The sequence below is a fragment of the Cupressus sempervirens genome, chromosome 7 (genome assembly GCF_028749045.1).
Source record: "Cupressus sempervirens isolate cs-2001-9-10 chromosome 7, ASM2874904v1, whole genome shotgun sequence".
Classification (NCBI taxonomy): domain Eukaryota; kingdom Viridiplantae; phylum Streptophyta; class Pinopsida; order Cupressales; family Cupressaceae; genus Cupressus; species Cupressus sempervirens.
Genome location: NC_143124.1, coordinates 771,381,098 through 771,400,553, shown reverse-complemented (window position 1 = coordinate 771,400,553; position 19,456 = coordinate 771,381,098). Strand labels below are relative to the sequence as shown.

The 19,456-nt window shown below is 32.4% G+C and overlaps 1 protein-coding gene across 1 annotated transcript; it reads left to right on the top strand.

Annotated features, from left to right (window-relative positions):
- The first annotated feature begins 6,471 nt into the window (after nucleotides 1-6,471).
- Nucleotides 6,472-7,250, top strand: LOC149549597 (uncharacterized). The gene has a single exon (XM_089794936.1). It carries the CDS (start codon nucleotides 6,550-6,552, stop codon nucleotides 7,147-7,149), a length of 600 nt encoding a protein of 199 aa, XP_089651062.1. The 5' UTR covers nucleotides 6,472-6,549; the 3' UTR covers nucleotides 7,150-7,250.
- The last annotated feature ends 12,206 nt before the right edge of the window (nucleotides 7,251-19,456 follow it).

Sequence of the window (19,456 nt, the reverse complement as noted above, 5' to 3'; positions counted from 1 at the left end):
ATATGTATGGTTAAGGGTCCTAAAGCCTTTAAAAAATATATTAAGTATCCTAAAAAGGAGTCATACTATTATAAAAGAATTTTTAAAAAAATTAAAATTAAAAATGGTAACCCAATTTGAGAATGGTTATCCGATTTGGGAACTGGTACCTAATTTGGCAACTTGTACTTGATTTGGCTTGGTTTTGCTCTGGATGCCAACCCTCTATGGTCAACACTAAAAACATCCCAAAAACATGTTTTTGGCCTATTGTAGTGTGTTTCTGACTTCGAAGATTTAGCTAATGACTTTTTTCATCCAAATTTGATGAAACAAAGAGGATTTATTGAGAACGTTCTCAAATTTTCATTGATATAATGTCTATCAAATTATGAGTTAAGTAAGTAATTATTACTTATTTTCTAATGGAGTTAGCTACAAAGTGATAATTGACATATTGATTGAAAAATAGCTAAAACTTTCAAACCATATAAGATTTTTGAAATCCAAAAGATGCATCACATTCTATGCTTTGACTCCTATAAAAAAAAGGATTTTTTTTTTAGCTAGTTAAGGTGGTTAGACACAGGATTTTTTTAATTCTAAAAATAATATAGTAGAAAATTCATAATTATTTAATTATTTAGAATAAAAATACCCAAAAATATGTGTCACATCTAGGCATGAGTCTACTTTTTATATCTATAATTATATTTAACAATATTATTATTTGATTTTGATTAAGGTGGTCAGACATACACCTGACTTTTATTTTCACCCTAAAGTTTTTGTAATACTACTTTAAAATCCAAACTTTTGACCTATCAAATAATTTTTTCTCTAGCTAAGGCCAAATAGTTTAGAAACTACATTCAATTTCATAAAAATTATTATGTTATAAATTTTTGATATAAAGTCCAAAACCATTTTAAAATTATGTGTCAAGTTGACATAACCCTAATTTGTTAGTTTTTCACTGCCACTTAAGGCCATAGGTTGGTTGACCATGATCTTGCACATACCGGTATAATCTCCTATAGAAGTCCAAAAACCTAGAACTTTGAGAGTGCAAAAGAAGTACAAACACCTATAATGGCATGTGTCATCGACACATCATAAGGGTAATATCATGGAAGAAACACTTACTTGACAAAGGAAGATGGATAATATGGCCAACACAAAACCCTCCAACACACTTTATAATGTAGTGTAAGTAAAATAAAACACAAAGATACACAAGATCCTAAAATGCAATAGAGTGACACTTTATCTTAGTGGTTTTCCATAAATACTATATAAAAGGATGTCAACAAGTATCAGAAGAGACATAAGGCTAATAAAATAAATAATGCAACCCATGATGAATCTTCTAAAGAAATAAAAATAATCTTTGAACTTGAAACAACCAAGATATCCACTAGAATGCAAAAACTGTATAGAATGTGCCTAGAGAAGAATATGGAAAAACAACTAGCATCATTGGAAAGAGTACAAAAATACCTTTCCAACGATATATAGAATTTTTAAATGAGAGATCCAATGCTCAAGATATATCTTCTAGACTGCAAAATAGAACCCTTGGCTTTGATTGCATAAATAGTAAACAAATAGCATCAAAAGTCCAAATATCCTACACCATCACGACATTCTCAGATAGATCTTTGAGAGAACACAATATTTTTCAAAAAATACCTCTATATGATGAAGACATGACCAAAAGACCAACAATAGGTCTCTAAGGTGAAATAAAAAAAAAAAATACTTGTATTGGGAAGCATGCCCACCATTGGAGACAAAAAATATGCCTTGCCAATCAACTATGTCCAAAATGGACAAAATTTATATGAAAATAGGGGTTTATTGGGTACTAAAAATCCAAAAATGAGGTCATTTTGGGCTCAATGTGCACCAAAAAAAGTGACCTCTTAGATCTAACACGAAAAACCTCTAAAAATAATAGATCTAAAAATTAAAGCCAAACATCTCATGAAGAGAATAGAAGCATGAAAGTCTAAAGCTTTAATACTATGTTAAAGTTGATGAAAGCTCAACACCATAGCTCCCAAGAATCAGTGCATGCAAAAACCTATTATTAAAAGAGAGGATCAAAGCTAGGGAGGCTTGAATTCAGAGATCCACAGAAAATGAGACATTCTTCATGTGCAAAAAAGAATTAAAAATTGTATTGAATAAAAAATAGATTTACAATTACCATCCTGATAAAAGAAGAAAGGTAAAAACCTTAAAGGAAAATATCCTAGGTTGCATAATAATAATTAATAAAAGAATTAATTATTATATGCCTAAATTTTAGCTTAAGTAAACTAGAGATAATAAGTGACTTAATAATTAAATCAAAATGATTTCATTAATAGGAAAATATCTTATAACTCTAGCAAAATATAGATCATATATATCAAATTTTACTCAAGGCATAGCTCAAAATCAAATAACATGTGCAAATTTTGAGTGGATACTATAAGAATCTGCCTTAGGGAAGAATTTACCCAAGACCAAGGAACTCAAAACACAAGCACAAATTAGACCAGAGTATGATCAAAATAACTGTATAGTATTCAATTCTATGTACAAGTACACTAGGAGTGACTCAATATAAAGGCCTCTGAGATGCATCTAGAATGCCTCAGAATCAGCATCATGATAAGTCCAACAACTAGGCACATGTCCACCAAATATGGGTTATCCTCCATTATGCACGAAAGTAAGTGCAATGATGAGAGGATAAGCCTACAAAGGTGAAACACGCACATCAGGGTTGTAGATAGCATGTGCTAAATTAAGAGTGTGAAAAACTGTGTTGTCTACATGACAACTCAGTGAATGATGCAAACTCCTGTGGTGTAGACACCATGTGCATAATTAGAGTTGCGTACTTCTATGTTGTCTACATGATAGCTATAGAAGATGCACAAACTCTTAAGTGTCTCATAAAAAGAAATAATAAAATAATGAAAAATAATAAAATAATGCACTAACCTAAGTAAACTTAAGTAAAGTGTAAATATTAAATACCTATTTACACCAACAGATACTACAAACAACCATGACTCTATTGTACTCTTTGAAGTTAAGTAAAATTACTTTGTTTCTTTCCAAGAATTATGTAGAATAATCTCTTATTCACATTCAATAGACTGTTCTCTCATATTTGCATTGTCATTGATAGATTGGAATCTAATAGAATCCTTTGATGATTAAAATTCACAAGCATTGTATTTTTCTTATTCAGTTGGTCTTCCAAGATTGAAGTTAAAATAATTGAACTAGGGTTTGTGTTAAATTTCTCTGTCTGGTGATTGATGGTAAGTGTGTGCTATCTCTAAAGGGTTTTTGATGATCTTGAAATCCATATCAAGCTAAATTCTATTTTTTCCAACTCAAACAACGAACAAATCTAATTTAATTTCAATAAAGCTTATGATCAATTGAAGTTGGTGGAATCCTTGTCATACTCAAGTGATCTATAACTCTTATATTTAGACTCATCCAAAACATTGCAAAATATTCTAAATAGTTAATAAGGTTTGATTTCTCCTTGAGAGTAACTTTATATCTCTCAAGAGTATTAATTAACAAGATATGCATAAGCTATATCAATCAATTTTCATAAAGAATTCTAAAGCAAATAGGATTTTATTATTGAAGTGAAGAGGATTTGATCATTGAGTATCAACCCTAGTAATTGCCCAAATTGTGATGGATTGGCTAGCATTGAGCAAGCAAGGCTCATAGGTTTTCCAACCAACAATTTGAGGAACCAACAAGCCTAATGCATAGTGGTCACATATCCTCTCTAATCATCTTGCACCAACTCAGCTATAATTGGAATTATATTATCCTATATAAATCCTCCAAATCAATAGACATCTTCGTTAGTAAATGAAATAAACCATGCAAGATTTGTATGCCATGACTCTACTAATAGGGATATAAACCTTGGGTTTTTCTAAATCTCAAGCATGAACATGATGTATCAAAATCCAATATATACTAATACTATTACTCATCCTTTGACAAATTAACTCACCCAAACTATGTTAGAGGGGATTTCTCCCTCAATGTATCAATATTGGAGCATCAACCTACAACTAATAAAACACTATTTTAACCTACCAACTATTAATCAACTCTAAACAACTTAATCAACTATCAAATTTCTCAAACTAAATAATTTCATCAATTTGTATTTTCCCTTAAATACTTTGAATATCTATTATATATGTGCAGGACTTTATCACGTGTCCAATTTCTTAGCATAATCATAGTTTCCTATCAAATGTATAATCTTATCTCTTAGATGGGAAGACCTTCAACATGCACCACCAAACTAATCACATGTGGCATTATGCACCATATGTTTAAAATTATGGCTCATATGTGTAGGAACATTGTTCCTTCACATATGCTAGTGCAAAATTTTAAGCTTGTGAAATAAGCATTAAATATACATAGCCAATAATACATAAGGCTACTTACTGGATTTATCCAAACTCCTTTGGCCAATTGAAACATCCCACTTTCTCAAATTGATGCACTACCACTAGAATTGTTGACATTTTGCTCACCTTGTAACTCTTCACTCTCCTCATTCCTTTGCTCCAAAAGTACCATGATATAAATGAGACAAATGGTCCCTCAAACTCCTATTTTTAGTACTAGAAACCTCAAACTTACCCATTTTAACTTTCTTTCCCCCAAATTATTTCCATATGACTTATTAAGATATAGTCAATATATTTTTTCAGTAAAAGAAAATTGATTTTTTTGCATAAACTCTAAAGGGAACTTACCATTCTCCTTACTAAGTCCAATCAAGGGATACATCAGTTAATCATTTTTTTAAACAGTGCAACAAGTAATATTGTCTCAAAGAGGAGTAAAATGTAGACACCTAAATATATTCTCATATAATTAAATAAATGTTTTATTTATTTAATTATCTTAAATTCTTTAATTAATTAATTAATTATCTTTATTTAAGTTATTAACCATTTCCTCTATTATTCAAATTATTAAAAAAAATTAAATCAAAATAACTTTTTTTATACTATCATTATTATTTTTTCAATTTGTGCATCCCTTTTTAATATTGATTATACATTTATATATATAATTATTTAATGAACCTCTTCTTTCTAATCTCAACATACCATCCCTACTCATAAAGATCAACTCTAAATTTCTAGGCATATGACAAATGGGAATTACCTTTTCATTTGACTTTTCAACTCTTGAAAAGTAAACATTTTTTTTACTTGCCACTTAATCTCCTCCCTTTATTTTCACTAACCTTGTGACATCCTTTGTTCTCATTTCTTCTCATATTACTGTTGCCTATACTCTAATCTTAGCCATCCATTATATCACCTTTTAATCTCTACCATTAATTTTCATGAGGACTTTTATAAAACAACATTTTATCCCCTTATTTGAATCCTAATTTAAGCTAATTATGCCCTTGCCAATGAGCCTCTGCATATTTGTGAATTTATCATCTCTTGCATCCTTTGATATCTTTGAAAGCTTTGATATCTCCATTCTTCATTCCTTCATATGTCTTCTTGCCCATTTGATTTATAATCTAATAGCAACCCACTCTCATACAAGATAGAAAAGGATAAAGAACAATAGAATAATATGTTATTCATAAAAAAGTGTTCTATTGATAATATGATTAGTTTTATAAATCTAAAACTTTATTTTTATATATATATATTTTAAATAATTTTTTATTTATTTATTGTTCAAATAATAGTATACATTTAAAAAATAAACATTGATATCTACTATCTATCTATCTATATAGTCTATAAAGTACATAAAGCATCTATTTTTGGTTTGTTTTCTTCTTCCATGTATGACAAAGCTTTTATACTTTTTATGCACATAACGCATCTATTTTAATTTTGTTTTCTTCTTTCATGTATGACAACACTTTCATACTTTTTATGCACAAAATTAGATGAGTAACAAAAGACTATATATATATATATATATATTATAATAAGTATATTCTAAAGTGTGTATATATATATATATATATATATATATATATATATATATATATTATAATAAGTATATTCTAAAGTATAAAAAATATTTCCAAAATATCCATTTAAGATTCTTAACACGTCAAACAAAAATGAAGTCAAGAACGATATTCTCAATATTCATCTCTCAACATCTTTCAAGACATATTTTGGAAACTCACGGTTAACGTACCCTAAAACTTCAACTTTTCTTATGAAAACCCTAGAAACAGTAAATCGCAGACAAAATTCACATTAAGTTTGAAACATTCTCTAAAGCGCCGCCCTAATTGAAATCACCAAGAGAAAAAACCCTCGAACAACCAAAAAAAAATGTCGTCGGTAATGGAGCTAGAAACGTTAAATCCACAGCAATTTAAACCGAGGAGCATAAATAATCCGCCAACTGTGTGTTCAGCGAGATTCCGATGCTCAAAATAGTTGACTTGAGCAGATCATTATGATATATGCAGGTCTTCATTATTAGGCAAAATATCTGATCAAGTCCACAGATTTCGCCATGGACACTCCAATTCAGTCCAGAAGATCCTTTAACCTGCCGCTAACTATAAAAGGACGATCGCCATGGATGATATTGTTCATGATGTTATGGATCATTATCGTTATTTTCGTTCCCCTTTTGTTCAAATTCGTAATCTTTATGGACTCTTTTCATCCCTACGTAATATTTGCAGTCATAATGTTGCTTCTGGCTCCTGCAATTTTCGGGAAGAAGAAGGTCGCACGAGCGGCGGCCCCGGCGGCGACGGAGGCGGAGGCGGCGTCGGAGGCGGCTTCCACGTCAGATTCGAGGCCGAGGAGTGTCGACGTGGAGATGGAGAAGTTCGATTACAGTGAGTCGAAAGATGAGGTGGAAGATGGTAGCGTACAGCTGTGCGTTATTTGTCTTTGTAAATATGAAGAAGACGAGCAGCCAGCGTTGTCGTTGCCAGCGTGTCGGCATATTTTCCACGTGGCGTGCATCCAGAGGTGGCTGCAGTGCCACGGCAGATGCCCCATCTGCACCGCGAGTCCCATTGCGCAGCAGGGCTTTTCAAGGAGGACTACAGACTTAGTACGTGTCTCCGTTGTAGTGGACGTTCCGGAGGCCCGTGGCTAAACAGCCACGAAAATGCACTCCCTTTACATTGTTTTTTCTAACTTTTCAAAAAAAAATTCTAAGTCCTCTCCTTCGTAAGAAAGTGCATTTTCGTGGCTGTATAGACGTTGCCGTTCCGGAGAGCATGGAAGAGGAAAGGGTGGATATATAAACTTTGTTCATTATAGTTTAGATCTCCTAGTTATTAGTATTGTTATTATTGTGTTTTCTAAGTTTGGATTGCCAATTTATTTTTTCAAATCATTTTATTTTCCACCTCACACAACATGTCTAATCAATATTAATTATCACAATCTATTAAATATTTTTAATTTCTTATTTTAAATATATTTATTATTAATTTTACATTGATGTTTATTTTTGACTATTTGATATAACTTGTTCTTAAAACTTCATGTAATGCATAAGTTCAAATTATATATATATATATATATATATGTCTTTTTAACATAATTTCAATATGTTATATCTTTGTATTTGAATTTTTAATTTTTTTAAAACTTTGCTTTTTTAATAAAAGTGGTTAAATTATTACTATTATTATACTTTTATAAAAATAAATTAAACAATATTAGTTTTTAATTATATTTTATAATAGTGTTTGTAATATGTATAATTGATAAGTATTATAATTTTTAAATTATAGTATTTTTTATTATTAATATTTTTTATTTAATCAATTTATCATTTAGTTTAAATACATTTAAAACTTAAATATATATTTTAATATTAAATTAATAATTATATTTTATATCAAAAAAATACTAAAGAAATAATCACAAAATAGAAATAATTCAATTCTAAAAGATATTTAAATTATTATAAGATTTTTATAAACTATGTATTAAAATTAAATAGTAATATTTTATTTCTTATTTATTACATCATATTTATTCATCAACATCAAATTTATATGTATTACATCTATTTATTATTTATAAATGTACATAGTAAATTATATAGATATTATTTCATAATTAAAAATTACTTATTTTTATTAAAAATTTGGAAATACAAAACATTAAATAGTTTAATTGTGTAAAATTAAACAATTAGTTTTACTTATAAAATATTTTTATATTTCAATACATTTCATTTTTTCTTATAAAAATGTGAGTTTTTAATATAAAAATTAAATTCTTAGTTTTATTAATTAAAATATAATATATTTTAATTCTTTATTATAATCATGATTTTATTTGGACTATTTGTTTTATTAAGAAAAATAATTATATTTAATTATCTCTCTCTCACACACAACTTATGTTGGTATCACTCTATCTTACTATTTTCTCTCTTCTTCTTCCTCCTCTATATTATCTATCATTTTTCCCTCTGCATATATGTTTATGTTGTTATTGTTGTATACTATTATTTATCTCTATCTATATCTTTATCCTAGTTTTTGTCCAGTGCTAATGATTAAAAAATAGTGTGAGTTCCATTTGATAATCAAGATGAGAACAATACATAGTTGGGGGAGTTATTCCAACTACTTATGGTTGTCTAGTAGCATGCATAGTATGCTTAAATATATAATGTGATACTCCAAATGCTTCATCACTTCTTCAAGTTCTATAATTAAAATATTGGTATGGATATCTTTCCTCATTGCACATAATTTAAGTTGTCAACTTAGAAGGTGCAAATTTGTCTAAAGCATATGTATTGATCATAGTATGATATTAAGTACTTAGTGCCATATTGGGAACTTTGGCCTCTTATTCTTGGGCTTAAATGCCCAAAGATATAATAATATAGCACAAGAACTTAACAACAAAATATGAGCTATCCTATCAGATCACGAGTGCATTTCTAGACAAAAATCAATGCATTCATAATGTTAATTTAGATTCTCACTCATCTACACCTCTACAACCATTATGTGTTAGGCAGAAACTATGATGCATTGCGTCTCTTGTTCAATATATTAATGATCATAAGATTGGATCCATAAACCTCTATATATTCATTAAGTATATCTATATTTTTATTTTTTGTCACATAGTTGTCATCCATTTAAATTCTATGAATAGTAACCATCGAAACCGAAAACTCCAGGCTCTCTATGTCATGGCTATGTCCTTTGAAGAATTGAAAGCGAACTCTGTGTGTGTGTGTGTGTGTGTGTGTGCGTGTGCGTGTGCGTGTGCATGTGCGTGTGCGTGTGCGTGTGCGTGTGCGTGTGCGTGTGCATGTGCGTGTGTGTGTGTGTGTGTGTGTGTGTGTGTGTGTGTGTGTGTGTAGATTACTCATAAATGATATTTGGGCAAACAACAGATTTAACATGTGAATAGCTTGATAGTAGTTTTGGGAGACATTTTAAATCAAGCTTTGTAACATTGCATTAGAGTCAACAATTCAAGTGAGCTTAGTAGGAGTGAAGGCAAAACAAAAGTTTAAAGAAATTTACAATTTGACTTGGAGCATTTCAAATCAAATTTAAGGAGCTTCATTATTTATCAAAAATCAAGGTATTTCACTTTGGAATGCATAAAAGAATAAAGATGTTGAACACACTCATGATATCTCACATATGACAAATCAATAGGAAGTAATGAGAGATTTCAACTATTAGCAATGTAGCTAATAATGCCTTGTGGTGATATGAAGAGCACAAAATGTGCTTCACTTTATTGCCAAGACAAAGCATTGGGATAAATGCATCCATAGGACGAACTCTACTATAAATTTAGATAACTCAAATTCTTCCTAAGAAACTTTTTCTATAAGCAAATGCCTCTTTTATAATTTTAATATTATACGTATTTTAATAGTAAAATAATGATAAAACCAATTTTAAATTTAGATTAAAGATAGATTTTTATTATGTAAATTTAAAACTCACTAAATATCAGTTATAGATTTTTATTATCCAAATTTAAGTTCATTAAATATTAGTTATTTTTTCTTAAAATAATAAGTGCTCTCATTATATTAATTTTACTAATTTATTGTAACCATCATTCTACAATGATATCATCATTTTACAATGAAATCTTCTAAAATAAATAAGATAAATAATATTAACATTATTAATCTAATCTTAATATAATAGAATATGTCACAAATAATATAAATTATTATTATTTTAATCTTAATATAACAGAATATATACACAAAATTAAATCTAAAAGTTAGGCTAAAATAAACTCCTATATTGTAAAACTCTACAAACTCTTATTATTATTTTTCTCTTCATTTTTCAATAATAATAGATCACTAAATATGATTTGAAATTTTTAAAAACCCAATTCAAATCTCAAAAGAGGATTCCTAACTTGCATTTCTATGTAAGACTTATTTTAAACATTTTAACATTCTCCATTCAGATCTTTAAAACTTTCTTCCATGCATAATGGGAGGAGATATCTTCCACCCTATCAAATGTTTTCTTTCTCTAATAAGATATCCCTTCCCTATTTCATTCAGAAAATAATGAGTAAATGGAAGATGGATGAGATCTATGAGGCTAAAAAAATCTCCAACAAGATATTAGAAAATGTTCATTGATTCTACTAATTTAAATATAATTTTTCAAGTTTATAAGTTCACTTGAATATAAAGATTTTAGAAAGGAAAAATATATATCATGTCCATTAAAAAGGGTGAACTATCAATTAATTGTCTATAATATTAGTAATAGTTATTATGGGTTAAATATTAGCAAGCTGAGAAATTGCATCAACACATTCTAGTTGATCCATGTTAAATTGCAAATACTTTTCAATCAAATGTTAAACCTACATAAATACCCACAACAAAATATAAATCAAACCCAAAACTATTGAGAGCATTCTGATATTTTCTTGAAAATAACAAACTTGATCTAAATCACTTACCAAAAATTTAAATACCCAAACCTTTACAAATCTAAGTAAATAAACACCTGATAAATCCCACAAGGAGTTGTAAATAAATGAATAGTAGACAAAAGAAGATTGTGCACGAAGAAGGAAAAAACAAGATGAAGGGAAATGTTTCTATATGGATGAGGGAATTTTTTTAGAAACAAATAGACCCTAGAAAAAAGTATAGAAAGAAAATTAAAGAGAATAAAAATAAATAAAACAAAACAAAAAAATCTAAAATAATTGGTCTGAAATAATTTTTGACTATTGAGGCTAACAATTTTCCAGCAAGAAATTTTAAAATCCGAGAGCAAAGCTCCCATATATAAGCCTGTCAGCTTAACAAGAAAATATATATTATTGGCTAAAGATAACAATGACCATGCAAGGGGATGACGATAAGAATGGTTCAGTGACATAAAATTTTCTTAATTACTGAATAGGTATGCAATTTGTTGATCTTTTCAAGATCTTGGAAAAAAATTTCAAACATTCACAAAAAAGCTACAAAGTTTTGACATATGCATCTCTACTCATGGTCATTGTCCTAAAGATTTTTGCAAGCTAATAAATGTAATTTGAACCATGTCATAAACCAAAAAAGAAAACCCTTGTCACAACACCAAAGAAGAAACATGAATTTCCAACTTGATAATTAAAGATTTAAGAAAAAGACATTAAAAGGGATGATTTCATTCTAGATGAGTGTTCTTTTCCACTTTGAATAAAAAAATATTGTTTTATATTTACAAAATCCAAAAAAACCATTTGCAAATAATAGATGTTTTCAAGATGTTCATGAACAACAAAAAAATCATTACTTAGTGACCATAAACATGTTAACTATTAGAAATGCATAGTAATATTTAGTGTATCTTAAGCAAATGTTCCAAAGATAAAGCAACAAAGTTCAAATCTAGGAAATTTCTATTGAGCAAAAGTAGAAAAACCTTCTTTTGGCAAAATGATTGAAGTGGGAATTAGAAATAAAATGATTGCTACTAGAATTAGAAATAGACTAGTTAGGATTGGAAACATAAAGAATAGCCAGAGGAACTAGAAACTAACCACTGTAAAAATTATCTTAAAAAGAAATGTTTCATTATTAGAAATCTCTAAAGCAATAGGATTTAATTGCATTATTAAAATTTGAAAAAATATATATATAGAGAGAAGGAAGACAACTTATCATGAAAAAATAAAATTTCTAGGAGCAAATTTCCCACACAAAATCTATTAGGTTAAAAATACAAATATGTTTGAAGGTTTCTCAATAATTGTGTTTATCTTTTTTAATCAATAGTTTTAATCATATTTGATGATCTAGATGATCTATTTCATTCATTTTCTCCTACAAAACTATAATTTTGTGGATCATGGAATATGTTTTGAAGTAAAAACAATCCAATGTTTAATGTTTAAGGTAATACAAATTCAATAGTAGGAAAAGAGGAGAAAGATTCAGCTTGCATCCTTTTTCCTATCAATAAATATTGATGCCTTTAGATAGCAATTTACTCCACACAAAATTAAAAGTCGAGTAAAATGGATGGTACAATGCAAAGCTAGGAAAGGAAGAAGATGAAAGAATAGAGTTGAGAAGAAATATTAAACTTGTGAGTTAATCCACCATGGAGAGTGTTACACTTGTATTTTTCTTCACTTTCATGGTTAATTGTCTAGGCTTGGTTTGTAACTCTATTGAAGTTGAAGTCAAACCTCAAAATCATGTTAGTTCAAGTTCAAGTTATGTCACTAATGAAAAATGTTAAGGGCATGTGCAGGATCATGGTGTACCAATCTATGGCCTTAAGTGGCAGTGAAAAATCAGCAAATCAGGGTTATGTCAACTTGACACATAATTTTGAAGTGGTTATGGACTTTATATCAAAAAGTTGTAAGAAAATAATCTGTAGTAAATTGAATGTAGTTTCTAAACTACTAGGCATTATCAGGAGAAAAAAATAATTGATTGGTCAAAAGTTTGAATTTTAATGCAGTACTATGAAAATTTCAGGGCAAAAATAAAAAGTAGGTGTATGTCTGACCACCTTAATCAAAATAAAATGATAATATTTTTTTTAATATAATTATAGATATGAAAATTAGACTCATGCCCGGATGTAACGCATATTTTTTGGTATTTTTATTCCAAATAAATAATTAAATATGAATTTTCTACCAAAACATTTTCAGAAGAAAAAAAATCTCGTGTCTGACCACCTTAACTAATAGAAAATTTTACCAAATTTTATTTTATTTTATTTTATTTTATTTTCTTATACTAGGTAAAGCATAGAATGTGATGCAACTTTTAGATTTGAAAAATGTTATACCATTTGAAAGTTATAGCTATTTTTCAATCAGTATGTCAATCAACACTTTACAATAATCTTCATTGATAATTAACTAACAAATACTTATCGAACTCAGAATTTGACAAAAATTATATCGATGGAATCTCGAGAGCAATATTAAAAAACCCTTTTCGTTTCATTCAATTTCGATCAAAATAACATTGTCAGACGGCTACCAAAAGTCTAAGTATTACTAAAATCCTCTTCAAACACGTCTTTTGGGTTGACCGAGTAGGCTTGGTAAATACCAAGCCTAATCGGATATCCGATATGGCTCGGTGAATTTTGGTAGAAATTTTGAAATCCCAACCCATTTTGGAGGGAAAATCGAATTTAAGAGTTATAGCTTATGATTTATAAATTACTTCTGTTATATTACTATGTAAATATGTATTATAATAATATATTATGTTATTCTTATTATAATCTATAAACATAATATATATTATTATTATTATTTTTACTAAATATAATAACGTAATATATATATATATATATAAGTTATTAATAAATATATAAAAACGTAATATATATATATACATATATATGTTATTAATATATATAATAACGTAATATTTTTATTAAATATAATAATGTAATATATATTATAATGCAAAATTTTTATTAAATATAATAACGTAATATATATGTTATTAATAGATATAATAACGTAATATTTTTATTAAATATAATCTCCTTTGATCCATTACATAACGACATATGTCCCTAGGGGTCCTAGGACCCCTAGGGACATATTAGAATCATTCTTATGGGTCGAAGGGGGTCATAGGTTGACCTATGACCCCCTTCGACACATTACATGATGAAATATGTCCCTAGGAGTCCTGGGACCCCTAGGGACTTATTAGAATCGTTCATATGGGTCAAAGGGGGTCATAGGTTGACCTATGACCCCATTCGACCCATTTCATAAAGACATATGTCCCTAGGGATCCTAAGAGCCCTAGGGACATATTAGAATCGTTCATATGGGTCAAAGGGGGTCATAGGGTGACCTATGACCCCCTTCGACCCATTAAATGACGACATATGTCCCTAGAGGTCCTAAGACCCATAGGGACATATTAGAATTGTTCATATGGGTCAAAGGGGGTCATAGGTTGACCTATGACCCCCTTTGACCCATTAAATGATGACATATGTCAGTAAGGACATATTAGAATTGTTCATATGGGTCAAAGGGGGTCATAGGTTGACTTATGACCCCCTTTGACCCATTAAATGATGACATATGTCCCTAGGGGTACTAAGACCCCTAGGGACATATTAGAATTCTTCATATGGGTCAAAGGGGGTCATAGGTTGATCTATGACCCCCTTCAACTCATTAAATGACGACATATGTCCCTAGAGGTCCTAGGACCCCTAGGGACATATTAGAATTGTTCATATAGGTCAAAGGGGGTCATAGGTTGACCCATGACCCTCTTTGACCCATTACATGACGATATATGTCCCTAAGACCCCTAGGGACATATAAGAATCATTCTTATGGGTCAAAGGGGGTCATAAGTTGACCTATGACCCCCTTCAACACATTACATAATGAAATATGTCCTTGGGGGTCCTAGGAACTCTAAGGAGATATTAGAATCGTTCATAAGGGTCAAAGGGGGTCATAGGTTGACCTATGATCCCCTTCAATCCATTAAAAGATGACATATGTCCCTAGGGGTCCTCAGACCCCTAGAGACATATTAAAATTGTTCATATGGGTCAAAGGGGGTTATAGGTTGACCTATGACCCCCTTTGACCCATTACATAACAACATATGTCCTTAGGACCCCTACGGACATATAAGAATCATTCTTATGGGTCAAAGGGGGTCATAGGTTGACCTATGACCCCCTTCGATGCATTACATAATGACATATGTCCCTAGGGGTTCTAGGACCCTTAGGAAAATATTAGAATTGTTCTTATGGGTCAAAGGTGGTCATAGGTTGACCTATGACCTGCTTCGACCCATTATATGATGACATATGTCCCTAGTGGTCCTCAAAACCCTAGGGACATATTAGAATCGTTCTTATGTGTCTAAGAGGATCATAGGTTGACGTATGACCCCCTTTGACCCATTACAATATCACATATGTCTCTAGGGGTCTTAGAACCCCTAGGAACATATTCGAATGCTTCTTATGAGTCAAAAGGGATAATAGGTTGACCTATGACCCCCTTCAACCCATTACATGATGACATATGTCCAAAGGGGTCCTAGGACCCCTAGGGACATATTAGAATTATTCTTATAGGTCAAAGGGGGTCATAGGTTGACCTATGACTCCATTTGACTTTTTAAATGATGACATATGTCCCTAGGGGTCCTAAAACCCCTAGGGACATATTAGAATCATTCTTATGGATCAAAGGGGGTCACAGGGCGACCTATGACAACCTTCGACCCATTACATGATGACATATGTCCCTAATAGAATCATTCTTATGGCTCAAAGGGAGTCATAGGTCAACCTATGACCCCTTTAGACCCATTACATGATGACATATGTCCCTAGGGGTCATAGGACACCTAGGGACATATTAGAATTGTTCATATGAGGCAAAGGGAGTCATAGGTTGACCTATGACCCCCTTCGACCCATTAAATGATGACATATGTCCCTAAGGATCCTAGGACCCCTATGGACATCTTAGAATTGTTCATATGCATCAAAGGAGGTCATAGGTTGACCTATCAACCCTTTTGACCCATTACATGATGATATATGTCCCTAAGACCCCTAGGGACATATGAGAGTCATTCTTATAGGTCAAATGGGGTCATAGGTTGACCTATGACCTCTTTCAACACATTATATGATCACATATGTCCCTAGGGGTCTTATGACCCGTAGGGACATATTAGAATCATTCATATGGGTTGAAGGGGGTCATAGGGTGACCTATGATCCTCTTTGACCCATTAAATGATGACATATGTCCCTAAGAGTCCTAAGACCCCTAGGAACATATTAGAATTGTTCATGTGGGTCAAAGGAGTTCATAGGTTGACCTATGACCCCCTTTGACCCATTACATGATGACATATGTCCCTAGGACCCCTAGGGACATATGAGAATCATTCTTATGGGTCAAAAGGTTGTCATAGGTTGACCTATGACCCCCTTTGACACATTACATGACAACATATGTCTCTAAGGGTTCTATGACCCTTAGGAAAATATTAGAATCATTCTTATGGGTCAAAGGTGGTCATAAGTTGACCAATGACCCGCTTTGACCCATTACATGATGACATATGTCCCTAGGGGTCCTTGAAACCCTAGGGACATATTAGAATTGTTCTTATGGGTCAACCTATGACCCCCTTTGACCCATTACATGATGGCATATGTCCCTAGGGGTCCTAGAACCCCTATGAACACATTCGAATGCTTCTTATGAGTCAAAGTGTCTCATAGATTGACCTATGACCCGCTTCAACCCATTACATGATGACATATGTTCAAAGGGGACCTAGGACCCCTAGGGACATATTAGAATCATTTTTATGGGTCAAATGGGTTCATAAGTTGACCTGTGACCCCCTTTGACCCTTTAAATGATGACATATGTCCTTAGGGGTCCTATGACCCCTAGGAACATCTTAGAATCGTTCTTATGGGTCAAAGGAGGTCATAGGGTGACCTATGAAAACCTTCGACCTATTTCATGATGACATATGTCCTTAGGGGTCCTAGGACCCCTAGGGACATATTAGAATCATTATTATAGGTCAATGGAAATCATAGGTCAACTTATGACCCCTTTTGACCCATTACATGACGACATATGTCCCTAGGGGTCATAGGACACCTAGGGACATATTAGAATTGTTCATATGGATCAAAGGGGGTCATAAGTTGACCTATGATCCCCTTCGACCCATTAAATGATGACATATGTCCTTAGGGGTTCTAAGATCCCTAGGGACATATTAGAATTGTTCATATGGGTCAAAGGGGGTCATAGGTAGACCTCTGACCCACTTTGACTCAATACATGATGACATATGTCCTTAGTGGTCCTCGAAACCGTAAGGACATATTAGAATTGTTCTTCTGTGTCTAAGGGGTCATAGGTTAACATATGACCCCCTTTGACCCATTACATGATGACATATGTCCCTAGGGGTCCTAGAACCCCTACGAATATATTCAAATGCTTCTTATGAGTCAAAGGGGATCATAGGTTGACCTATAACCCCCTTCGACCCATTACATGATGACATATGTCCAAAAGGATCCTAGGACCCATAAGGACATATTAGAATCGTTCTTATGAGTCAAAGGGGTTCATAGGTTGACCTATGACTCCCTTTGACCTTTTACATGATGACACATGTCCCTAGGGGTCTTAGGACCCCTACGAACATATTAGAATCATTCTTATCGGTCAAAGGGGGTCATAGGGTGACCTATGACAACCTTTGACCCATTACATGATGACATATGTCCCTAAGGGGACCCCTAGGGACATATTAAAATCATTCTTATGGGTCAAAAGGAGTCATAGGTCAACCTATGACCCCCTTCGACCCATTTCATGATGACATATGTCCCTAGGGGTCACAGGACACCTAAGGACATATTAGAATTGTTCATATGGGTCAACCCGTTAAATAATGACATATGTCTGTAGTGGTCCAAAGATCTCTAGAGACATATAAGAAATGTTCATATGGGTCAAACAGGGTCATAGGTTGACCTATGACCTCCTTTGACCCATTACATGATGACATATGTCCCTAGGACCCCTAGCGACATATGAGAGTCATTCTTATGGATCAACCTTCGACACATTACATGACGACATATGTCCCTATGGGTCCTATGACCCCTAAGGACATGTTAGAATCATTCATATGGGTTGAAGGTGGTCATAGGTTGAGTTTTGATCCCCTTCAACCCATTAAATAATGACATATGTCCCTAAGGGTCCTCGGACCCCTACAAATATATTAGAATTGTTCATATGGGTCAAAGGGGGTCATAGTTTGACCTATGACCCCCTTTGACCCATTACATGACGACATATGTCCATAAGACCCCTAGGGACATATGAGAATCGTTCTTATGGGTCAAAGGGTGTCATAGGTTGACCTATGAGCCCCTTCGACGCATTACATGACAACATATGTCCCTAGGGGTCCTAAGAATCATAGAAAAATATTAGAATCATTCTTATGGGTCAAAGCTATTCATAGGTTGACCAATGACCTGCTTTGACCCATTACAAGATGGCATATGTCTCTGGGCATCCTCGAAACCCTAGGGACATATTAGAATCGTTCTTATGGGTCTAAGGGGGTCATAGGTTGACCTTTGACCCCCTTTGACCCATTACATGATGACATATGTATCTAAGGGTCATAGAACCCCTAGGGACATATCTGAATGTTTCTTATGGGTCAAAGGGGTTCATAGGTTGACCTATGATCCCCTTCAACCCATTACATTACGACATATGTCCAAACGGGTCCTAGGACCCCTAGGGACATATTAAAATTATTTTTATTGGTCAAAAGGGGTCATAGGTTGACCTATGACCCCATTTGACCCTTTACAGGACAACATATGTTCTTAGGGGTCTTAGAACCCCTAGGGACATATTAGAATCATTCTCATGGGTCAAAGGGGGTCATAGGTTGACCTATGACCCCCTTCGACCCATTAAAAGATTACATATGCCCCTAGGGGGTCTTAGGACCCCTAGGGACATATTATAATCTTTCAAATGGGTCAAAGAGTGTCATAGGTTTACCTATGACCCCCTTCGACCTATTACATGACAACATATGTCCCTAGGGGTTCTAGCACCGCTAGGGACATATGTCATCATTTAATCGATCGAAGAGGGTCATAGGTAAACTTATGACCCTTGTTGACCCATATGAAGCATTCTAACATGTCCGTAGGGGTCCTAGGACCCCTAGGGACATATGTCATCATGTAACAGTTTGAAGGGATGACCTATGACCTCCTTTGACCCATATGAACAATTCTAATATGTCCTTAGGGGTCTTAGGACCCCTAGGGACATATGTCATCATCTAACGAGTCAAAGGGGGTTATAGG

Coding starts and splice junctions, on each gene's coding strand:
- LOC149549597 (XM_089794936.1), top strand. CDS start 6,550: ATGGACACTCCAATTCAGTCCAGAAGATCCTTTAACCTGCCGCTAACT.